At 39.4% G+C, this 26,343-nt stretch overlaps 1 protein-coding gene across 1 annotated transcript in view; it reads right to left on the minus strand.

Annotated features, from left to right (window-relative positions):
- Positions 1-7,267: 7,267 nt before the first annotated feature.
- The window catches only part of nrxn3a (neurexin 3a), a 205,153-nt gene continuing 186,077 nt past the window's right edge, over positions 7,268-26,343 (minus strand). The window contains 6 exon segments of the mRNA XM_085390811.1: positions 7,268-9,341; positions 9,343-9,555; positions 9,557-9,699; positions 9,702-9,809; positions 21,132-21,219; positions 25,893-26,200. Of these exon segments, the coding sequence (XP_085246937.1) occupies positions 8,883-9,341; positions 9,343-9,555; positions 9,557-9,699; positions 9,702-9,809; positions 21,132-21,219; positions 25,893-26,200 (1,319 nt within the window). The 3' untranslated portion in view covers positions 7,268-8,882.

Below are 26,343 nucleotides of genomic sequence, written 5' to 3' on the forward strand. Positions count from 1 at the left end.
TTCAAAAAATAGAGTAGTTTACATCCAGGGATCGAAGATGCATCCATCACTTTCCTCTTATCCTCGTCAGGGTCGGGGGGTGGGGAGCATGTCCCAGACAGGCTACACCCTGGACGGGTCGCCAGTCTGTCCCAGGGGTGGATCGAAATTCTCCTTTTCCAGAAATCCAGAAAGGACATTTTATAATGTTTTATTTACTTTCAGTGGGACTTTTTTTTACTCTCCAAAAATAAATATGAATTATGAACTCGTACTGTGAAGCTGGCCATGCAGATAAATAACTGCAGGAGCCATTTAAAAAGTCCACACACCAAGAAAGTTGTTAGACAGAGGGGATTTTTTTCAAACTTCTATTTCCTAATTTATTGAGGAATCTTAGCAAACGTATTAACTAAAACTAAAAAGTAGATGTGTGATATGTTGGTAACATGCAGCAGGTTTGCAAAATGAGGTGAAATCTTGCGGACACTCACCTGATCTACTAAAGCACAATCTTGAGAAGTCATTGATCCACGTTCTTCAAAACACTGTGTGCAAATCAACCTCTAATATTCTCTTCTGATGATAATGAGTCCCTCTCAACATCAAAAGTACAGCTTCATTTGTACAGCTGTCGTCAGCAGCCTAAAGTAATAATTATAAGAAATGCTTTCATATAACAGCTGCTCCACCACATACTGCAGTTCTGGTTTTGTAGGTCAGGTACAACACTGACACCATGAGGTCAAGTGGGGTCATGTACAAACCTGGTTGTTTTATTTTTGTTTGATAAGAACATTTTCTTAATCTTTGTCATTTCACCATCTGACAGAAGTTTATTTCTTATAAAGGATGTTTTACACCTATAGATGAGCACAGCCAGGTGTCAAGAATTAGGAGTTTGGTTGTTTCTGCTCTTGATTCACTTAAAGCTTGTGTGGTGAACATACAAACCTGACAAGCACACATTGTTTGGGCCTTTTAAGAATGTTGTTAGCATGTTTGGATAAATGTCAAAGACTTCAAAGACCGGGCTCTAGGCGTCAAGGTCAAGGTCAAGGTTCTTTATTTGTCACATGCATAGTTATACAAGTATAACACACAGTGAAATGTAGCCTGACACGCTCCTCGACATGTGCAAAAAAATTGGGGGGGTGTAGAGGAAAAACATTATATATATATATATATATATATATATATATAAAAAAACACACCCAGCACGCCCCTGCGGGCGGTTTATCCTTCAAGCTCGGGTCCTCTACCAGAGGCCTGGGAGCTTGAGGGTCCTGCGCAGTATCTTAGCTGTTCCCAGGACTGCGCTCTTCTGGACAGAGATCTCCGATGTTATTCCCGGGATCTGCTGGAGCCACTCGCCTAGCTTGGGAGTCACCGCACCTAGTGCTCCGATTACCACGGGGACCACCGTTACCTTCACCCTCCACATCCTCTCGAGCTCTTCTCTGAGCCCTTGGTATTTCTCCAGCTTCTCGTGTTCCTTCTTCCTGATATTGCTGTCATTCGGAACCGCTACATCGATCACTACGGCCGTCTTCTTCTGTTTGTCTACCACCACTATGTCCGGTTGGTTAGCCACCACCATTTTGTCCGTCTGTATCTGGAAGTTCCACAGGATCTTAGCTCGGTCATTCTCCACCACCCTTGGGGGCATCTCCCATTTTGACCTCGGGACTTCTAGGTTATACTCGGCACAGATGTTCCTGTACACTATGCCGGCCACTTGGTTATGGCGTTCCATGTATGCCTTGCCTGCTAGCATCTTGCACCCTGCTGTTATGTGCTGGATTGTCTCTGGGGCATCTTTACACAGCCTGCACCTGGGGTCTTGCCTGGTGTGATAGACCCCAGCCTCTATGGATCTTGTACTCAGAGCTTGTTCTTGTGCTGCCATGATTAGTGCCTCTGTGCTGTCTTTCAGTCCAGCTTTGTCCAGCCACTGGTAGGATTTCTGGATATCAGCCACCTCCTCTATCTGCCGGTGGTACATACCGTGCAGGGGCCTGTCCTTCCATGATGGTTCCTCGTCTCCCTCCTCTTTCTTGGGTTTCTGCTGCCTGAGGTATTCACTGAGCACTCGGTCAGTTGGGGCCATCTTCCCAATGTATTCTTGGATGTTCCTTGTCTCATCCTGGACTGTGGTGCTGACACTCACCAGTCCCCGGCCCCCTTCCTTCCGCTTAGCGTACAGCCTCAGGGTGCTGGACTTGGGGTGAAACCCTCCATGCATGGTCAGGAGCTTTCTTGTCTTTATGTCAGTGGCTTCTATCTCCTCCTTTGGCCAGCCTATTACCCCAGCAGGGTACCTGATCACGGGCAGGGCGTATGTGTTGATGGCCCGGATCTTGTTCTTACCATTCAGCTGACTCCTCAGGACTTGCCTGACCCTCTGCAGGTACTTGGTGGTTGCAGCCTTTCTAGCGGCCTCTTCATGGTTCCCATTTGCCTGCGGGATCCCCAGGTACTTGTAACTGTCCTCTATGTCTGCAATGTTGCCTTCTGGTAGTTCAATCCCCTCAGTTCTGACTACCTTCCCTCTCTTTGTTACCATCCGACTACACTTCTCCAGTCCGAACGACATTCCAATGTCATTGCTGTATAGCCTGGTAGTGTGGATCAGTGAATCGATGTCTCGTTCACTCTTGGCATACAGCTTGATGTCATCCATGTACAGGAGGTGGCTGACAACTGCTCCGTTCCGTAGTCGGTATCCGTAGCCAGTCTTGTTAATGATCTCACTGAGGGGGTTCAGGCCTATGCAGAACAGCAGTGGGGACAGAGCATCTCCTTGGTAGATCCCGCACTTGATGGTAACTTGTGCTATGGGCTTGGAGTTGGCCTCTAGTGTTGTACGCCACATCCCCATTGAGTTCCTGATGAAGGCTCTTAGGGTCCCATTGATCTTGTACAATTCTAGGCATTCCAGTATCCAGCTGTGGGGCATTGAGTCATAGGCCTTCTTGTAATCAATCCAGGCAGTGCACAGGTTGCATATATATATATATATATAGTATATACACTGGGTGAATGTGCAGTAGTAGCAGCAAGCAGGTGAATTCTGTACATTAATATGAATAGATATCTGACTATTTTACAGGATAGACAATATAAACATATTTAAAATTAAAGGAATTGAAATGTACATTGTGCCTTGGTTTAGTGTCTGGAAGAGTCCTGACTCAGTCAATTATAGATGATGTGAGAGGGCGGGTGTGTGTGTTTAGGGCACGGATGGCTTGGGGATAGGAGCTCCTCTTGAGTCTCTCTGTCCTTGCCCGGAAGATGCGGAACCTTCTACCAGATTGCAGAAGTTGGAACAGTTTGTAACAGCTGTTGGAACAGCGTGTGACAAAAGCTGCAGTCAAGACTAACTGCTTACAGTGAGCTTCTGTGTGTACACTCACATCTATTAAAGCACATCCTGGTTGAATCAAATATTAATGATCCTGTTTGTTCAGCTTCACTTATTCAGTATTATTTAGTAGCATCTCCTTATTTTCTTTTCTCATTTCATTGTATCTATAGTGACCCAAATATTCTGACGAAGCTTACATATAATGTCATAGAAGTCCAAATGAATATATACTGATTATATACAGGACATATTGTGTTTATATATTGGACACATTTATGGGCACACTGCTAAAAGAATGTGGTTGTATACGACTCATAGTTTTAGATTAAGATTCAGGCTTTCATGGTCCCGGGTCTTCTCTTGTTTTCTTGCTTTTTCTCCCTCATGTCTGTGTTGTTGCACACGTGTTTGTTTACAAACGTTCCCACATCCTTATTAGTTACCCACCTGTCAAAAATCAGCTGATTAACTCACCTGCTCCTCATTGGGTCGTTGTGGCAGCTATTTCTATTGGTATTCTATTGAACACGACACAAAGCCATCTTTGACAGGCACGTTAGAAGCATCTCGACCTACTGTGGTTTTGTACAATCCATCAAATCCACCAAGTTTTTATCAGAAGCGATTTTGGTTGAAAAATGATGTCCTGGTTCAGCCAAAGAGGATAGATAACGTTTGTTGTACCAACTCTTTGTAGCTCGATCAAGTCTTAAGGACTGGCTCTGGCAGTGATTCTCCGTGGATTGTTTCCTCCAGCATGGTGGTAAATTGCCTCCTCTTGTTTGATGTTTGCCTTCATATGTTCTGCTTGGTTTTCATCTGGTCTCTGGTTGACTATAGAACTTACCTGCCTTGTCCCATGGCAGTTCTGTTCACTGCTAGACCCAGTCCTTGTTGTTCTTGCAGCTATCCACCTCACTCTAGTAGATACTACGCTTTGGATAAGCAGTAGAGAGTGAGCACTGACAGTCCTCTCCCTCTCAAGTACCCTCCCTGGACCTCAACCTCAGACTCTTCATTTATAGTAACGGAAGCTGATGAAGGCCTCAAGTATAGCAATGATTTAGAAATACCTTAGCTTTCTCTTATAATGAAGAATGCATTTCTTAAAAATATGACTGTTAGCATGTTGTATTTCCATAAAAGCAGAGGTTAAAGTGGACCGGCACAATCTGGAACAGCCTTCCAACACATTCAGGTAATGAGCAATTAAATCTGATAGGCAGGTGAATGCATACTACTATTGAATTAATTTTTCATGTGCTGCAGCTTAGCAGCCCTTCCAGTGATAGCACTGAGATACATCCTCTGTAAATAAGAAAGTAATGACATCCCACAGCTAGCTTACACGTCCAATGCACCCTTTGTTCTTCCCCCTGAGGTGCAGATATAAATAAATTTGAAGTCGGAGTATTTCAGCATTTAGCTAGTACTACAAAATAAGAGCAAACATAAGCAGAGTAACATTTTTTTTAGAGCGTCAGGTAATTTCAAATGTAACTTTTCAAACATCTCAACAAATGCAGCCAGTTTGGCACAAAAAGTATGTGTTAGCCAATGTTTAATGCTGCTCGAAAAAAAAGTGCAACAGTGAGAGATGAAGAAAGACAGGACAGGACATTTACTGCAAGCTAAAGTGGTTAGTTTGCATTACTGTGGTGAAATGCACAGCGATGTACTGTGATGGGACTGGAGCAGGAGCAGGCTGTGGCGTTCATGGTCAATATTAAGTTACATCACGGATAACAGAAATCAATTTATACTTAAGGTAAAGACCAAGATGATCCAAATGTTACCTCTGGTAGTACCTTTATGCTCTCGGAAATCAGTCATAAACTCATGTAACATGTGGTTACATCTTGTTCAATTCACTTGCTTGAATCCACAAAGAGCAGTGAGACGGGAGTAACAGAAAACTGATCACAGCGTGAACACAAAACTCTGCTTAATCTCACAAAGAAGTTGTTAGGACTTAATAAATGTGACGGGTTTTGCCCCCATGCTGCACTGCATACCCAATGTTAAGGTTAAACAGGTAAAATGTTAAAAACAAGCGACCTATTCTCCAACGATATCTCCAAGAAGTTTCACCCTCAAAACAGTGATTAACCTGCAACACTGAAGACACCATGAAATAATAAATATGGAGTTTTCTGTGAGTTGAATATGATTCGACCTAAAGCCACAGTTGAGTATCTGTCAGCACATCGAGGGCTGATCACCTTTAGCGGGCCCGCCTTGAGACTTACTGGGTTGTAATTTTCCAAAGGCTCATATGTCTACAACATGTGGATATTGTACTGTGTACCTGTCTCACGGTCTCCTGGGGCCTGTACTGATAATTATAAGTTTTTCAGAGGAGAACTGCAAAAATGATTTGGTAAGCATACAGTTAAAGGTTTAGTGTCATCACTAATGATCAGTTAAACTGTGGGTTTTTTAGAGGTAACCAGAAGGTGTTAATTTTAGCTAATAGAAAAATTAAAGATAGATTCCTTGTCAAAAAAAGAAAATTACAGACAAAAATGACATGAATAAAAAATTTTTTCGATGCCAGTAACTTCTTTCAGCATTGTTGTCATGACAATTTCAGTGTCAAAGAAATGAAACAAACAAAAAACCAAAACAAATATACAACATAGATGATGATTCACATAGAATGCTCAAAATGCGTTGTCTCCTTATTTTGCCAGGCACTTTCACAACCTCAGTCTCAGTTCTAATTTCCTATTCGTCAGAAGAATGTTAAATGCTTATTGACAGTGGACTCATCTCTGTGCTTGTCCTGCTAGACCTCAGTGCAGCGTTCGATACTGTCGACCATAATATCCTATTAGAGCGATTAGAACATGCTGTAGGTATTACAGGTACTGTGCTGCAGTGGTTTGTATCATATCTATCTAATAGACTCCAGTTTGTGCATGTAAATGGAGAGTCCTCTTCACACACTGAGGTTAATTATGGAGTTCCACAGGGTTCAGTGCTAGGACCAATTCTGTTTACACTATACATGCTTCCCTTAGGCAGCATCATTAGAAGACATAGCATACATTTACACTGCTATGCAGATGACACCCAGCTCTATCTGTCCATGAAGCCAGATAACACACACCAATGAGTTAAACTGCAGGAATGTCTTAAAGACATAAAGACCTGGATGGCCGCTAACTTTCTGCTTCTTGATTCAGATCAAACTGAGGTTATTGTACTCGGCCCTGAAAACCTTAGAAATATGGTATCTAACCAGATTCTTACTCTGGATGGCATTACCTTGGCCTCCAGTAACACTGTGAGGAACCTTGGAGTCATTTTTGACCAGGACATGTCCTTCAATGCACATATTAAACAAATATGTAAGACTGCTTTCTTCCATTTGCACAACATCTCTAAAATTAGAAATATCCTGTCTCAGAGTGACGCTGAAAAACTAGTTCATGCATTTATTACTTCCAGGCTGGACGACTGTAATTCATTATTATCAGGAAGTCCTAAAAACTCCCTGAAAAGCCTTCAGCTGATCCAAAATGCTGCAGCAAGAGTACTGACAGGGACTAGAAAGAGAGCGTGTACATCACCCATACAAGGCCTTGTCTAAGAGGAATAGTGCTGTATTAGCCCCACAGAACAGTTTACTTGTGGTTCGTAAGACATTTGAAAGTAGAGGCAGAGCCTTCAGCTTTCATTTGAGGAGAAAAGCTAAAAGTTTTTATAGTTTTTAAACTGTTTTCCTCTAAGAAATAGTATGCCTGATTCTGTGATGAGATTTGTGGTAAATGTCAAAACGGTACAGTATTTTAGTGAAGACTAACGACAGTGAAGACTAACCATATTTACCCAACGAGTACAGTATAACGTCTGAAGAAAAAAAGTTTTATTTGTTATCAAACTGATGGAAAAAGGTTATGAAAAGTAACAATTGTGACAAAAATGTGATTTCTAAGAAAAAGACTGCACCTGGTGACTTAATGACAATGACAGGTAATGGAAACATAAAAGGACAATTGAGCAATGATTTATGGTCCCACAGAATTTGTCTTTCCAAACTTTGAAGGCCCATTCTTTTGTTGTCTCTTTGTCATAAATCTGATGTTGTTCTCTCCAAAAAACTTAAAATGAAACTAAACAAATCAGTACTGTCACCCAGAACAAGAAAGTCATGGTACAGAAGAAAGGGCACGTTGTATTTGTCGGACAGTAATTAAATATTCATGCAACTTTAGAAACATCTCTTTTTAGATTTCTAGGCTAACAATACATTTTATTCTTTATGAATAGCAATATGATTCTTCACATTCTCGTTAGAGTCTTTCTCCATGTAAATTAATAACAGTTAATAAATTTCTCATGAAATCTGTTGATAAACCATGTGTTTAGTCTGTACAATAGTGGTACTAAAAATTACAACTGTCATGGTATATGTACAATTTACTACCTACAAAGTACAACAGATAGCATGTAATAAAATATGTAAACAAATTTCTTCTTTTTTGACACAGTTGACTGCGATAGCAGATAGAATTCACACTTTCAACATTAGATTTATTTCTGTATACACATTTGTTAACAGTGTTGTAGTACTGCATTTGTCTTCTTCCTGACACCTCCATAAAAAAGAGAATGATACGCAATGAACCAACACACAATTTTGCAAAGAGAGAAGACCACCACTAGCTATGCGTCGATATTAGACCTTTTTCTTTTGCAGATTTTTCAGCAGTTTTCAGGGGCTCAGGGCAAGTCCCAATCTAATGATGACGTTTTGGCTTGTGCATTAAAGAGAACGTGGTCCAAGTCGAACACTGCATACTGGACTTGTGCTATACCATATGAATCAGGATGGCATGCATTTTACAATCACGTGTTTCTTACCGAGAGAACTGGCAAGCTCTCTCCACAAAGCTTCACTGTGTCAGCCAGACAATGAGAATAATTGTGTTCTGAGGTATGCCCTCTCCATTAGTTTATACACAGAAATCATTTTCTTTTCTTGCTGTTCTTTTGTTGGTTTCTCATTAGCCTGGAGCAAAAATAGTTAAGACACAGCACTTATTTATAAACCATAAAAATTGGTAATATTTTGATACAAGAGTCCTTTATTTTTACAACCATTGTGTGCCTGACCCCCTCTTGTTAAGCACTATGTTGTTTACATGCTGAAAAGGTGTAATTTTATGAGCCTTTTGTAATTAACAATTTCACAAAAAATTGTTTAATGCCAAGGATCACGTAGCTCTAAAAGTCACTTAGGAGAATGATGCTGTGAAGTATTTCTCTACCAATAATGTCTCTGACCAGATAGAAGAGTAAGGTCTCTAAAGTTGCTATTTAACCTTGTCATTAAGCTTTTGCTTAATAGTAAGTGTGCTTTATGTTACAGTACATATCATCAGTTCAACTACTCAGCACAGTATAAGAATTTTCAAGTTCCATATTATACCATCATTTGTCATAGCTCCTCACGAGGAAACTGATAAGTAAAAGTTCTCTTAGTGCTCTCTTTCTTCGCTCTCTCGTGTACACGAAAGTCTCACAGTCACACATAATACTCCTTATCCTTGTTTTTCTGTCTCTTGTTGCTGCCTTTCAAGCTTTGCTGTTTGTCCTTCATGACAGCGCCATTGCTCTGCACAGCCGAGTTGGTTATGTAGTTCCTGCTCTCGTCCACCTGGTAGGAGCCTTCATCCCTGTTCCTGTACTTATACATGGCATATAGAAGGATGAGGATGCACAGGGCAGCGGCCGCCACTATTCCGATGACCATCCCGGTGGTGCTGCTAGATTCGCGGACCACTTCCGAGGGCCCTGGAACTCGCCTGACGCCTGGCTCTGTGGGAAGTGCTGTGGGTATATTACGGAACATTGGGGAGGTTATTAATGGGCCCCTCAGCTTGGTGCTGTCTACCTCAAAGGATGTGGGCAATGGAAGCAACGCTAGGTCGGGCCGGGGTTTTAGCTCGCGGTTATTCGTTTTGCCAGCTGGCTGTTTGGAGGGTTGCGGTGGAGGCAGAGGTGGTGGTGGTGCGGCTCTGGTCGGCGGTTCGTGCTATGGCGATAGTGGTAGTCCTACTGCGTCTGGAGATGGAAGGTTTGTTACGTATAAAAGTCTTGGTTGCATTTGCTTTGTAGTCACCTTGAAAGCCTGACGTGGACAAGGTCTTATCTGTTACCAAGAAGAAGGTTGAGTAAAAATCTTCATCATCAGTAGGGTGGCAGCTTAGACTTGAACGCTTTCCCAGAGCCATACCCCGATATCACCAAGCCATCATCATCACAATCATCGCTGCCTCGGTCCGACAAGCAAGGTAGCCCCGCCTCAGTGGCCTTGGACAGGGACTCTTTGGTGGTCTCAAAATGGTGAGGAGTGGGTGGTGGGTTGAGGGAGTGGGAATGAAGGGTGTACAAGGAGCTACAGAGGGGTGCACTAATGGATCCTCAAGTATTTTGACGACTAACTCATCTCCTGGGGTTAGAGACACACATGTAGACACGTTAGAGGGCAACGTTTTATTAAGACAGTGCAATGCATTTGACACACCTGGACTCACAACACCTCATCTCAAATCAATGATCATGACTTGGCATATCGGTTTCTAATAAATCAGTCAAAAGTGATGCACATTTATCTTTGAATCCTGCTCTAAGTTCCAAAGGAAGTAAAAATGCATGACTTATCTATCTTTGTTTAACAAACTGAAGAACAAGTTATTTCTGCAACAAGAGCAGGTAGGTGCTGTTTGACGCATATACATAGAAGATACCGTTAATAATGTGTCCTCAAAGGTGATTTCTGTCAATGGAGAGAAATGATCCACTTACTAATAGGGATGGGTACCGGTATCCGGTGCCATGATGGCACCGGTTCTGACATAAACGGTAGTAACCAGACCAAAAAGCAGCGCACATTTCGGTGCTTTATTTCGGTGCTTTTTTTCCCCTGAGACGTCACACACTTTAGATTCTAGCCAATCATTTTACCTTTGCAAGCGTAGTAGGCGGGCCCAGGTATGTACGTTCTTTTAGAGCAGAGCTACAGATTAAAAATGCCCAAGGCGAAGCGGTCAAAGTCTGGCTGTACTTCACAGCAAACGATGCAGACTCAGCACCCTGCAACAAGTGCTTTAAGGTGATACTGTGCAAAGGAGGTAACACCTCGAATCTGATGAAACACCTAGCGATGTATAGCGTTTTGTTAAAAGCCGAGAAATGCGCCGTATTTGATAGCTTGAGTGCGGGTGTGGTGCCTGTTATCAGACCCGGAGTTAGCAACATCTCCCAAGAATCCGAAGAGGAGAGTCCTGGCCCCTAGCCCTGCCAGTGTAGCAGAAATGATGAGGATGATGATGCAGCAGCAGCCGTTCTTCTCTGCATGAGTAGCTTAATGTTGTTCGAGTGTAATTTACGTTGAGTAGGCTAACCACGTTATTACATTAATGCATGTAAGGTGAACTAGCAAACACCATCATAGCTACATGCGGCTGTCTTCTTGTTTGATGGCAGATACTCCCTTCACCCTGACTAAAAAGGCTAAAATGACCAAAGAAAAAGAGGGAAACAGCTAAACATGAGAGGTTTTTAGACAAAGTTTGTGTTTTTTCCATTGTTTAAGCACCGATTCGAGCACTGTTTAAGCACCGGTATCGGATAAAACCTAAACGATACCCATCCCTACTTACTAACCACATTTAACAAACTCTCCGGTCCTCAGATGTAATCCATTACATTTTGTCATGCTAAATTGTGCTAAATGCAAATTACTTAAATCATATTTAGTTGAGTCGTTTTATAAGATACAGTTTTTTCCTAAAGAAAGTAAGGTAAACTGATATATCAAGCCAAAATCATTTTATCGCACATGCAATAAAAATAATTTTGATAAAACAGATGATGCCACTATATTTCCTCCTGAAAACATTGGGAAAGGCTGAAAAATCTAAATAAAAACACAGTACAATGATTTGCAAATTATTTATAGTATATTAAAATATTCACTTTGAATTTCATGCACTTCAAGATTGGAAAAGTTGTTGAACAACAACAAAAAACGAAACAAAAACACCTAATCAGGTTATCAAGTAACATATGACTGTGTATGTAAATGACTGTCTTGGGCCCACACTCATTTGAAATAAATGCAAAGTGGAAAACTGTGCTCTGGCCTGACTGCTTAACAGTTCTTTTTGGAGAGAGAGGCCATCTAGCTTGTTATCAAGCACAGCTAAAAGCCAGCATTTGTGATTGTGCAGGCATTGGCATTGGTTACTCGCACTGTAAACATGTTTACAAGGTATGGCATCAACCAGGCAATATTTATTACAGGAAGTCTTGCTTATTTCAACAAGTCAGTGACCACACACCTTGCACGTTTTGACATGGTGTACCAATTTTCAAGAACGAGCTGATGAAGCTCGGCTACAAAGTGGGGTGAGGATCAGTGAGAAGACCTGAGGTATTTAAACTAACCTGAGGTGTTAGTATTAGAAAGAAGAAGGAAAATGCCAGTTTAAACTGTTTGTTTGTTTGTTTTTCATTGTTGTTGTTGCAAATCATTGCATTCTGTTTGTAGTTACATTTCATACAGCATCCCAACATTTGCAGAATTGAATTTGTACAAAAATAGGACTGATAATATTTTACACTTTGTATAAAAGAGTTTGATGTACTTATCATAGTCTGTAATCTAAAGCTGGCAACAGTCGGAGTAAACATCGAAAATGCGACTGTTACACTGACATAAAAAGTCTCCATGCAGTAGAGCACCTGTATACAGTTGTTGATGCACATACCAAATTAGATGTCAACTAAAAGCAGCAAGTATGCAACTCACAAATAATCACAAACACAACATCCACAAGCACAAAATTTAAGATGATCATTTCTATAAAACATATCCAGGGTTAAGAGATGCAGTTTGCAAGATTTTAAAACCAAAACCTGTCCTTAAGATCATTAGCTTCTAAAAAGTGTTACTACTGTATATATATTACATACACATATTCACCACTAATCAGTTATTTCTTTGGATGAGTAGTAGTACAATACCTGCATTTTAAAAGTCATTTTAAATTTATTAACGCTTATTCTGCATGAAAGTATTCTACAACCACGAGGATATTAACCAAAAAGGGAAATTTACACTAATGTGAACCTAATGCTTTGACTCTATCCAGACGTGAGAAGTAATAAAGTATACCATTTTGTTACTGTACTTGAGTATTTATTCCTCTGAAACATTTCTGAACACTTTCCACATTTTCAAAACAGGCTTGTTACTTTTTGTTTAAGATATCTGAAGGGTTTTACTTCATCAAACAAACTGGTGTGAGCCTAAACCGTTAATGAAAGGCAGTCTTTCATGTCACGTCATGTTATGTCAGTTAGACTAAGTGTGTGTGTGTGTGTGTGTGTGTGTGTGTGTGTGTGTGTGTGTGTGTGTGTGTGTGTGTGTGTGTGTGTGTGTGTGTTGCATGTTAACAAGTATAAGTGGCTTTTACGGGGCATCAAAATAACAATCCAATATGGCTACATATAAAAGGCTGTTGTCATAGTTTAATTTACTTATATCCCTAAAGGATATATATCGAAAGGTTTCTGAGAGCAAGTGCCGGCATAACAGCTGATCGATACTGTAATGCAGAATAAGAAACGAATAAACTCTTTAAAATGACTAAGATAGGATAACCTTTATTAATGCCACACGTGGGAAATTTGAAAGAGCCAGTAAGCTACTAATACGGATGGAAGAAAGCAGCTAATTCCGAGTATATTAATGTAAAATGTCACCTTGCCAGTAGTCTGACACACCTAAAATGAAACATTGGGAAAAGCCTCACATTTTACAAACTGCATCTTTGAAAATCAGTGCAAGGAGAAAACGTACAGACTGGATATCGTCAACTTACATCAACAAATTGCCCACGTGAGTTAGGCATGAGGAAAAGAATTTACAAAGGAAAAGTTGGGTAAGACTGTTGGATAGCCACTGTTAAAGGTCATTTTTATCCATTGTAGATTGTGTTCTATCTTAAAACGTGACGGTACAGGGAGGCAACAACACATACAACCACACCACATAACATAAAAAATAAACACCATAATACTGTTTTTTATCTTTTGTTTTTTCCTGGTAAATAAGTTGTTTTGTACAAAAAAATCTGTGTATCTTTTTTTCATTGCAAGAGACTTCAGTGACACCTAAAATCTATTCATGTTATAGTTTTTGCTTAATTTGACATATGTTCTTTAGAATGGATGGATGACTTTATATTGTAAAATCTCTAAAGACAAGGGAAAGGGTGAAGAGGGATTGGGACCTACGAACATATTACATAGGAAATGAGGATGATGAGGGTGACAGTGTAAGTCAGTTGCCATGTCCATGTAAAGGCAGTACGAAGCGGTCGGGCGGCATTAGAGCTTTGGGCTGTAAGGAAGGGATGGGGATATACAAACAATGAGCAATATACATGCCCATCTACAGAAAAGAACAGAAAAACTCTAACACTGACATGTCTCACAAACCCTAAACTGCAACTTCTTAGCCATGCAATTCATTCGTTTGTTTGTTTGTTTGTTTCATTACAGTCAAAATATTCTTTCTTTCTTTTTTTTCCCTCTTTTTTGTGAAAAAAGATTGTAAAAAATCTGAAAAATGGAAGAAATGTGACAAGTGGATGTGGAACTGCTTCACCTACTAATTTGTGAGTTTCTGAACAGGTTCAAACAAGTCGGACTTTTTTGCCATCTTTTGAATGTTGCTTTCATTGTGACTTAGGAGAGCTTAGTGCTGAAAGTAAAACACACAAGCTAGTCGCTGTGAAGGAGTTCCAAAGCCCAAAAAGTTAAATTATATGGAAATTGTTCACAAAATAGTAATTTATGTATTATCTGATTTCAAAAAGAAAAACCATAAAAGAATAGAAAACAGACTTGTAAAGCCAAAAACATATTCAAAACCAATTGGATAAACTACCAAAAATATGACCAGTTAAAAACTATCAAATGAAAAATGTTAAGATGGAAGAACGAAGCCATTTAAAATTTTGCACACACTACAACCAGATGCACACAATAGAAAACAGACACTGCTGAGAAAGGTGCTCGACTGGACGACGGGCTCCTCTCTCGTGTGTTTCTTGATGACAAATCTATTTGTAATGTTAGTTTTTAAACATGAACCGGCCGTGCAGTCTGGGTGTACATCGGAGAGCGATGGTACTGGCTGAAAATGGGTTGTTATTAGAACTCTCCTTTGGTTTCGTTTTAGTTGTACTGCAGGATGTTGATGCATGCTTAAAGTAAGTTGCATTTAGGGAAAGTAGAAAAGAAACGACACAGCAAACTGGGCGCAGGTAGGACTGACCGATGTTAGAAGAACAGGAGACAGACGCTGTGTCCCAATCTCATAACCAGTGAAGTTTAAACAGGAGTTTACACTGAAAAGAAACGTGTGCTGCAAGGTTGCACACAGCCAAGCTGCAACTTTGGAAAGCCATTAGCAGTTCCCCGATGTCTGTTCATTCAACGTCCAATGTATCCAGGACGCAAACTCACATGACGAGTTTGTCACTTTAAACAATCCCAATAGCCCCACCCCTCCAATCACCAAAGAAAATAGTTGTATAGAGTATGCAATTGGGACACAGCTCACGTTGAACTAACAGCAGTGTGTGAGAAACAGAAACAAGTAACATAAAACATACATTAATAATGTTTTATTAAATGTGGAATGCATTTCATTAGAATTTAAAAGACAAGTATAAAGCTGATATCCATTAGACTGTGCATGTTGCAAAGGTGTTCTCCAGAGGGGGAGTTTGGGATAAATTGCTGCCAAGCCAAAACTTATCTTATTAGATCAAACAAGGATCTTAAAGTAGCAACTTGGACAACTTTGGTCCATGCTGGGTCAGCACTCCAAATGTTCTCGTGAGAAAACAGGTGAATTCCTCAGTCTAGTTTAGGAATTCTGCCTCGAGTGGAGGACTTCAAATATGTCTTGGTTAGCTTCATGAGGGGGGGAAGAAAGAGCATCTGTGCTTATGTGGACACTGTAGCAGACAGGTGTGCAGAGAGAGCCAGGCTTTTGCACGGTTTTTGATTTAGAACAGATTCATGTTACACTCGCACCTATGTCCACCAGCTGTGACTGAAAGAATGCAACTGTGGGCACATGTGGCAGAAAAGGATTTCTTCCAAAGGGAATCTGGCCTTTTATAGAAGCGCGAGAAGCATGTTGAAAGGTGTGGTCATTCAAGCAAACACAGCTCCTTTTCATTAAAGCAAGAGCCGGTTGACGTGGTCCAGGCATCTGACTAGCATGCTTCCTACTCCTTGTTGAGCTGTTTCATTCATTTTCTATTGAGACGATAGGGTGGTGAGATTATGTCTGACAGCTGGCTTGGGCCAAGAATGTAAGGTCTGGGAATCTCTGATTAGACTGGTGCCTCTGTGACCCAGACCTGATGAGGATGGTAAATCAATATATGAACAAAACACTATGCATAACTTGTCTTCTTCCATCACGACTTTTTGCTGCACTCACTGTGAGTTTAAACTGTAGAGCATAATGAAAGTTGACTTGTTGTTCCTAGAGTATTTAAAAGTAGAATGGGAGGCAGAGCCTTCAGTTTTCAGGCCCCTCTTCTGTGGAACCAGCTTCCAGTTTGGATCCAGGAGACAGACACTTCACTGTTAGGGTTAGTCACTCTTTCTTATTCACTGTGGGTTTATACAAGACTTTATTCATTTGTTATTATTAATCTCTGTCTCTCTTCCACAGGATGTGTTCTTTCCCGTCTTCCTCCCCTCACCCAAAATCAGTTGGGGCAGATGGCCCCGCCCCTCTGTGAGCCTGGTTCTGCCGGAGGTTTCTTCCTGTTAAAAGGGAGATTCTCCTTCCTGTGGCCAGGAGCTCGTTCTTAGCGGAGGTCAACTGTGTTCTCTTTTCTATGAAAAGTCAGCTCATGTTTCCCTGCTTTAATGTTTTCAAGATGAAGACGCAGCAGTAGGAACTCTTTGGTTTACATTAGCGTCAGCAGTAACTTATTTGCTTCTTTCTAGTTGTGTTGCTTTTGACAGACAGATTGTACTGCCGCAAATATAAAAGCAATCGTTTCATCAGTGAGCTTAAGGTTTAGTTACAGTTGTGTTACTTCTAGAGACTTGAAACAAAAATCCTAGAAACTGTTACTTTAAACCTTAATAAAGCATAAAACTGTAAATGTTACTATTGAGAATAGTAACATTTACAGTTTTATGACTGCAATCTTGGTTTAAAACTTTATTTATTTAATGAACGAAACCACTTGTTTTAATTGGGATATAGTTTTTGTAGTGTCAGAATGTTTGTTGTCCTGTATCAATATAACTACAGTGAAACAGAAAGTACAATATGTTTCCGTTTTAAGGTTTGATATATCAAGACATTAATATCGTAGGTCTGTTCTGAATTATCCCCATATATCATCATACGGTCCTCAGTAGATTCTAAAATTATTTAAAGTCAGATGCACAACAAAACGTGACATATTATACTGTGCTATTAGTTATCAAAAACTAAGCAAAGTGCAGAAGCAGTGTGTGAAAAAAGTACACCCAGTGATTCAATACACCTTCAGTAACAACTTCCTGTGCAGCTTTATCAGTCTCTCATATTGTGATGGAGGAATTCTGGCCCATTGAAGTTTTTAAACATTAGTTTATACATAAATAGTGTGTGAATGTGAGAGTGAATAAATACTGCAATTGTGAAGCGCTTTGAGGGCCCCGAAAAGCGCTTTGTAAAAGCAATCCATTATTATTGTTATTATTATAAATCTCTTGGCACAGCCTTTCAGTGAGGAGTTGTGGCGTTACGCTGGGCCGATTCGAGACCTTTGTTCCCATCTTCTGTTGAAGGAATACTTCATTTTCACACGCTGCTTCTGCATTTTAGCTCAATTTGCACAAAATAAACAATGATATAGTGTAATATGTCATCTGATGACATTTATGTCTTTCACTTCTACATATCGTTTTACGTTCAGAAACATCCTATTGTCATTGAATAATTGCAGCATTTAAACATATATAATTGTAACTTATTCTACAATTCTCATAAATAGAAATGATTATCATTTGATGATACAAAAAATAAGGATATCAGCTTTAAACCTGTAGTGTCATCTGATATATGAGTCAGTATTATAACTACATGTTTTTCCATGTAGGTCAAAATTGAATTCGACATGAATTCCATAAGATGGCAAATCTCTGATTAGCCTGAACTAAATAAACAATGTCAGAGGTTGTAGGAAGTCAAAAAAAAAATATTATCATGAGTCACGCTTCAGAAAATGGTCAACACCTTTCTGTGTGTGATTTGTGTTTGAGTGCACATCCAGCATATAGTCTCTAAACCCCTCCCTTATATAATAATTTACTTTAAAATGAACCCTTTAAAAAAAGGAAATTATCATTATTATTGTTAAATTTATGGCTTTGCTTTTATCTGTTACTTTCATTTTTATCACACTGGTTGATTATGGGTGAAATCCATTGCATAGGTTGCTAAAACCTATGTGGAGCCACAGGATAAGAAAGTAAAGTCACTAGAATAGCAGTTATCTGAAGACCACGAGAATTTCCCAAAGATCCTACATTATACTGCAACAACTACCCTAAGGAAAGATATTTTTCTGTTCATAGGCCAAAGACGACTTCATCCTGGTAATAACTGACAAACCTTTGTGATAATCAAATTAAAGAGAAGAAGGAGCCTAAATATCCAAAAGCAAGTTTGATGCAGCCAAGATCCCCCAGATAATCAAAACATCAGAAGAAAAGGAAATGCTTAAATTGATAAATACTGTCTCCAAAGGTAAAACCCATCGAGACTTGCTGGGATGTACGGTCTTAAAGTACAACCTATTTTTGAGCCAAACTTTCCTAAATGTGTTGTATGTACAAAAACACTATTTAACATTTTATTTAATATTATTAAATAATACTTAAGAGTCAAAGAGATTTTATTCTGTATAGTTCAGTAAAAACTAGAGAAGAATAAGGAACCCTATGACAGAATGTAAATGCATCTTTAGCCGAACCCTGCAATCACAAACTAATATTATATGATCCAAGTTATTTTTTCTCTACCCTGTTTGATAAAACAATTATTGTTGCAACATTTTTGGCATTTTTCATAAGAACAACTGGACAATTAACTGAAAATGCTTCTCAGATTTGATCTAGTTAGACATGTTGAGTCAGAAGTTTATGTTTGTCTCTAGTGCAGTCTCATCAGTGAGTGATGCTAGCATCTTACAGGATTTAAATGAAGGATTAGCACAATATTTGTTACTGGTTGTTGGCCTTTTTCATGGAAAAAATGTAACCTGCTTATTTGCACACTGAAGGTTTTTAATAGTTTGCAGTAAAACCATTTAAGAAGCCCTTTTAGTTGCCATCTTATGAAATCAACTGAAAGAAAAAAAGGAAAACGGAAAATTTACAACAGAGAACAGAATCACTTGATAAATTCTCTAAACAAACCAGACAGACAACAGCCACACGAAGAAAAGAAAAGGAAAGAAAAAGAAGAAAAACACTGCGTTGAGTGAGAAAGATGACCATTGATGATGATGCAACCACAAAAAATGGCTTCCAACGTAAACAGAAATGCAAACAAAACAACCAAGTTTGTGTAATTGCAGGCGCATGGTATCAGTCAAAACACATGCAAGAAACGATCTTCCTGAAGTCAATGATTTTTAGAGTTTATCATACCATGATAACAATGATCGCTTAAGAAAAGAAAATGAAGAAAGCAGAATTTGTGGCAAAAAGTCCTTTTTTGCCATCAGCACCAAAACATGTTCAAATGTAAAGCAGCTTTAGAAAGGAAGTCAAAGCAGGACGGCAGACTGGTTCTGCCGTCAGTCTCGTGTGGACCTCGGTATGTTCAGGATTAAAACGTTGATGGCAAGAAAAGTTTCTTTTTTCTGCCTTTGTAGCTGCTTTGAAATAATAAGGTGATGTGTGTGTGTTTTCTTTTTTCTTTTTTTTTTAACAGCTGGAAACAGTTGTCACCCACCAAAACGTCATGCCACACATGATGAGGCCAAAATACAAAAATGCATTTTTAGACAACTGGCGAAAAGGCGGGAATGAAGTCTTGGCAACAAAACTTTAAAAAATGCAAAACAACCAGAAAAAAGCATCGACTTAGAAAAAGGAGCAAAAGAAAAGTAAAATCAAAGCATGCAGCTGTCAACGTCAACGTGATGTCCGGGTTAGAATGATGTGAATTTCTGTGTAAACATATGATTGGATGACTGGGGCCCTGTCTTTGTCTTTCTTCACAAATCCCCCTGGACCTGACCGTTTTAAACCCATTTAACAACAATATTTCACATACTCTGAAAAAATTTGGGAATGACCTTCAGTAAGGGCATATGTTGTGATGAACATCATCTTTCCAGATTAGGAATCACACTATATCCATTTCCCTAAAGGGAACTTAAGAAACGGCGTAAATGTTTCTTTATCACACTATCACCTCCAACATTTGTGATTTTATAGATATCTCGACTGTTTTGGAATTTGAATATTTTAACATGCAGTTCACACCCATAGCTCCACTTTGGTGGCATTACGTTTACTATTTGGGTGAAAATCAACCTTCGCATCGACGATTGTGCTGTAAATGAGACACAGAACCTCCACCTATTTACATCCACCAGATGACCTGTTTGGGTGTTAAAGGTAGAGTCAGGTTTAGTGTTACAATAAATCTTATCACAGAAACACTTTACTTGAAAAGCAACGTCTTTTCCATTTCTGAAAATACTTTTTGGTGTGTGGCTAAGATGTAGCTTACCCCAACTCCTGAGTGACCTGGTGGATGTTCCTGTGATCATATTAAAACTAACAACTTTCAACTTTTTATCTACCTAAGAAATACGTGTCTATGCTTTTGTGCCATAGCAAAAATATATCTGTTAACTGTCCACTACAAAAACTGAAATATGGAAATTCCCAAACTCTTTCAATTTGAGTGTTAAGTTATCGCAACATTTTATTTATTTAGTCGTTTATTTTAAATATTTAGGTACAAAAAAGACAGAATAACAAGTACACCTAAAAGCAAAAGTGTAACCCAAAAAAAGAAAAACCTGTACACAGAAATTCAATGATATCTGTTCTCTAGCACATGTACCAATGCAAGCCTCTAAATCTGGGAAAGCACAAATAGAAACCAAAATTAAAATACATTGATGTAAACTAGACAACACTTTAGCTGAACACAAAATCTAAAACCAAAAACTGTTCAAATGTACTGTTTGAAACTTAAAATCAACAGAGCAATGAATGGCAGAAGCAATGGACTCAAACATGATGTTATAAGTTCAGCATCAGTACAGAGAACATGGTTCACCATCATACAAACTCGGCATACTGGTGATGACATGGACTAACCCTCATTTTCCCCCTTAGCAGACAACAATTGAATGTACATTGGTGACCATGTTGACTACTTTGTATAACCCCATGTGCAAGTGTAGCTCATGACCTTGATACATTAGCACTGTGCTAAATTAAGATTCTGAATGTACAAATACATTTGAATACCCAGTTTTCTTACATTAAGTATTGCTGAGGAATTGGGCTTAGCTTACTGTTACCACCTTGGCCATTTATTAAGATACACTTTGACTGACCATGGGGGCGTGATGCTTTAAGGATACCTCGATCCTCTATTGCAGATGAGTGACAGCACATAGAAAGCAAGCAAATGCAAACTAACCTAGCCCACCTGTACGGCTAGTTTCACACTCCTCCTCATCTTCATCATCACTCGAACACTCGGCAGATGACCCAATGTCCTCTTGGTGCTTCAGGGCCAGAATGTTGGTCATCAGAGACACAATATCCATAGCAAATATACCAAAACAGCAAAGAGCCACCAGAAGACACAAAGTAGCGCATAAAGAGAGGAGAAGAATATTTAAGACAAGTTAGAAAGTGAATGCCAATCACAGGAGCACAACAACGAGCAAAAGATCTTAAGTCAAGGTTCATCGTTTTTCAGAGCTTTCAGTTTGTTATAGTTTTTTCCATGGCTCAGCTGTTATTTACACTATTTTGTTGGTGGCGTTCTAATTAAGATGGTCTTTGGTGTCGAACGCAAATACCCTCTTTCATACTTCTCCAAACATCTACTGTCTCCCAAATTTATTTGGACTTTTGATGACTTTAGGGTCTGCCCCGTCTATTGAATGCTTTGGAGTTATGCTAAGTCTACACTGGGTGCAAAGTCCTCTGCTATTAGGTCAGGCAAAGTTGCTAAATGTTATTTACTTTCTGTAGGCTCTGGGTGTTATATACCTGACATATACACAGAATGACCTCAGCTGGTGGTTCCACACTTGAACCTTTCTTCTGTTGCCTGCTTGCCGGGTAATATAACTTCGGAACTGGTTCAGTGCTAGGACCAATTCTGTTTACATTATACATGCTTCCCTTAGGCAGCATCATTAGAAGACATAGCATACATTTACACTGCTATGCTGATGACACCCAGCTCTATCTGTCCATGAAGCCAGATAACACACACCAATGAGTTAAACTGCAGGAATGTCTTAAAGACATAAAGACCTGGATGGCCGCTAACTTTCTGCTTCTTGATTCAGATCAAACTGAGGTTATTGTACTCGGCCCTGAAAAGCTTAGAAATATGGTATCTAACCAGATTCTTACTCTGGATGGCATTACCTTGGCCTCCAGTAACGCTGTGAGGAACCTTGGAGTCATTTTTGACCAGGACATGTCCTTCAATGCACATATTAAACAAATATGTAAGACTGCTTTCTTCCATTTGTGCAACATCTCTAAAATTAGAAATATCCTGTCTCAGAGTGACGCTGAAAAACTAGTTCATGCATTTATTACTTCCAGGCTGGACGACTGCAATTCATTATTATCAGGAAGTCCTAAAAACTCCCTGAAAAGCCTTCAGCTGATCCAAAATGCTGCAGCAAGAGTCCTGACAGGGACTAGAAAGAGAGAGCAGATTTCTCCTGTTTTGGCTTCCTGTTAAATCCAGAATTCAAAATCCTGCTCCTCACATACAAGGTCTTAAATAATCAGGCCCCATCTTATCTTAATGACCTTGTAGTACCATATCACCCTATTAGAGCACTTCGCTCTCGCTCTGCAGGCCTACTTGTTGTTCCTAGAGTATTTAAAAGTAGAATGGGAGGGAGAGCCTTCAGTTTTCAGGCCCCTCTTCTGTGGAACCAGCTTCCAGTTTGGATTCAGGAGACAGACACTATCTCTACTTTCAAGATTAGGCTTCAAACTTTCCTTTTTGCTAAAGCATATAGTTAGGGCTGGACCAGGTGACCCTGAATCCTCCCTTAGTTATGCTGCAATAGACGTAGGCTGCCGGGGGATTCCCATGATGCATTGAGTTTTTCCTTTCCAGTCACCTTTCTCACTCACTATGTATTAACAGACCTCTCTGCATTGAATCATATCTGTTATTAACCTCTGTCTCTCTTCCACAGCATGTCTTTATCCTGTCTTCCTTCTCTCACCCCAACCAATCACAGCAGATGGCCCCGCCCCTCCCTGAGCCTGGTTCTGCTGGAGGTTTCTTCCTGTTAAAAGGAAGTTTTTCCTTCCCACTGTCGCCAAAGTGCTGCTCATAGGGGCTCATATGATTGTTGGGTTTTTCTCTGTATCTATGAAGCGCCTTGAGGCGACTCTTGTTGTGATTTGGCGCTATATAAATAAAATTGAATTGAATTGAATTGAATAGATGTTGTAATGTACAGATGATCTGAGTTCAACTGAAAGGCTCTGCAATAGAACCTTGAGTTGAGTTTTTTTTGGTTTGTTTTTGTTTGTTTTTTTACTAATAAACAAAACTCATATAAACATTTGAAAAATAGTAGTTCTACCAATATTATCTAAGGGTTCCTAACATTAAATACATTCAGATGGTTTTACATTTAATATCAAAGAGCAGCTATTCCATTTGCATCAGCTGACATAAACCCAAGCAGGGCAGTAAGAGCAACAAGCAAAGAGTAGTTCGGCTGTTATCCTTGCCCCAGTTTCTTTTTAATCTTTTACACCTAAATTTGGCACAAAAGACTCTGGAATCTACCAAACCATGCCAAGCTGTGAATGCCCACGTCTTTAATATTGTGTAACGGTAAACAGATACTTTTAACATAGGTTAACTGACAGATGAGCTCTTTGCATTAATGCAGTTTTTACTTTTATTTCTATAGTGCTAAATCATCACAAGTAATCTTCACAGCAGTTGCTCTGAATCATATTAAATCATTAATTCTTTTTCATCAGAAGAAAAATCCTTTAAAAATATTCAATATTTAAAAATATTTCATATTCTAAAATCTGTCAAGATACTCCAGTCGGTCTTTCCCTTCTCTCCCTAAAATGGGAACAGCAGATACACAAGCGAGATAATCTGATACTACAACACAGCAATGAGACATTCACTTTCAGCTGCTACTACTTTGTATTAGGTTCAGATAACGTGTAAAACCTTTGAAATTGTATCCAGACTATAAGCTGCACATAAAGCATGAATATAGATTCGAGTCTGTAAAGTAAAGCCGGTGGAAATGCAATAAACCTACATTCTTTTTAATGACCAGTAGGCGCTGACTCTTCTGGTTTCAAAAACATTAATAGTTGTATGATATCTATGGGAGGTGGGCTTTTGACTTTTTTGCTCTGTGGCCTCAGTTAATATTTTCCTTATGTTAAGTTTTCTTCTTCCAGCTGCACCTTTTAGTGGTTGCCACAGTGGATCATGTGTTCACCTGCCCGTTTCATAGTTATATTGAATCTACCTTTTTAAAAATTATGGTCATTATTGGAGTTAGACACGACTACACTGCTATAGTCGCTCGTCAATAAGCATTTGATTTTTTTTAATAAGCATAAATAGAAGCAGCTTGCAAAGAGTTGGCTGGCGGTACGTGGCAGACTGCTGCCTACATTCTACTCTAACTGCTAACTTTAGCCACCATTTGCATCCTTTTTGGCCTCATAGAGCCATGCTTGCATAAACCAACGGATTATACCAATACATTTGGAGTCAAACCCATATTACAGCAACTGCTGCAGGACTGCAAGGTATGTAAAACCTTTTTTATTCCTTAAGTTATATTTAGCACCATGTGACTTGTAGTTATTAATCTATGTTACATACTGTCAACTTACACCACTAACAGAGTAGCTAACAGCAAGTTAGTAGCTAATGTTAGCTTAGCTAATAATACTTAGAGTAGTTCTAAAAACTAAGGTTGCATAAAAGTGATGCTGTCATGAAATAAGCTGATCATTAATATTGTAAATATGGACAGACAACTAGATGTGGTTAGTTATACTTTCAAATAAGACATAGTCACCAAAAAATAAAGCACTCCAGTTTTCAACAGTTTAGGGTGGTTTAGTGTACTCAGAATATAGCTATCCACCCCCAGCTAGATCTATGGATGGCAGTGCAGGGCGATGGTGTTGCGCCCCCCCCCCCCCACCCTGAATTGTACAAGCAGGGGAAGATGGATGGCATCTTATTTTTGTATACAGGACATTTTAAAAATGTGCTCCACTTTCTTTCCTTCTTTCCTGAAATAGATTGACCGTATTATGTGTTGTCATCCATGTGAAAGAGCGTTATCTAAACTCCAATACGAGTCTAATGTAATCATATGTGTTATTCTTTTAAACTGAATTATTTGCATTTTGCACAAGTGTTTCCGGTTCATTACTTATTTCCTAATGCTTGTTTTAATTTACGATCATGACCATGGTATTAAACTCCTGCTTGTTACACAAAAGCTTCCACAGGTGTTTCCTGGTAGTCATTACTATTCTTTAAGTTTGCTTTAAAAGGTTATTACATGGTTATTAATATATTATTAAATGGAAACAGGCAGTTATGCATTTTGCAGCGCTGTTTCCTGCTTATTACACAGAAACTAATAGCAATATTTCCAGGTAATAATCACACTTCTTTAAGTTAGCCTTAATGGGTTATTCATATGTAATTAATTGGAAACAGGTAATTTGCATTTTGCAGCTGTTTCGTGCATATTACACAGAAACGACCATGGGTAATTGAGTGTTAATAACCACACAATTGCATTCTTGTTTCTTCCCTGATACCTTACTATTACCACTTTATTACCGAGCTGTATTTCCACATTATTACCCTCAGCTTTTGGGCTCTTATCATCCAATTACATAAATTTGCATGTAATATTACTCAGTGTGAACACTGTTGCTACCAGACTAATATTACTTGGATACTAAGTGGTTATTACTTTGGCAATTGCATGGTAAAAACTTAGAAATTACCACATTATTACGTTCTTGTTTCCGCTTTGTTACCCTACTATTACCACTTTATTACCGAGCCGTGATAGAAAGTGCAACCAAATGTTAATGCATCAAATCATGAAGGTTGAAGAACAACAAATATGACTCTTGCTTCCTGTATGTATAGTCATAAGAACATACATACCTGTACAGTTGAGGAAGATCTGTGTTTCCGTGTGGTCGTAGTGGACATCATGGTAGTAGTCTCAATGAAGGACGTTGTCATCTCTGGAGACATGGCTGTGGTCCTGGCTGAACCTGGCACACTAGGTACATCGCCTACCAGCCTTACACTGCCATTAATCTTGATGTTTGGGTTGCCTTCAGCTGCCATGTTCAACACCTTTAGGCCATTGTAATAAAGGCCCGAGAGCTGACCTTGAAAGGGCCGGCCACGATCACTACCACCAATTGCCACTGTTGCTTGTGTGTTGAAAATTGTTAACTGCCGCCCTAGAGAAGACATCCAGAGTAAGATATTGTCAACAAAGAAAGGACCTTTGAATAAAACAAAAATGCAAACACCCAGGTGCAGTGCCACTAAAACCCAATACTAAGCAAACTGCAACAGTGCGCACAGTAGCCAACCTCAAACA

The sequence above is a fragment of the Rhamphochromis longiceps genome, linkage group LG19 (assembly GCF_057381845.1).
Source record: "Rhamphochromis longiceps isolate RC_006_pf linkage group LG19, R_longiceps_female_GT1.1, whole genome shotgun sequence".
Classification (NCBI taxonomy): domain Eukaryota; kingdom Metazoa; phylum Chordata; class Actinopteri; order Cichliformes; family Cichlidae; genus Rhamphochromis; species Rhamphochromis longiceps.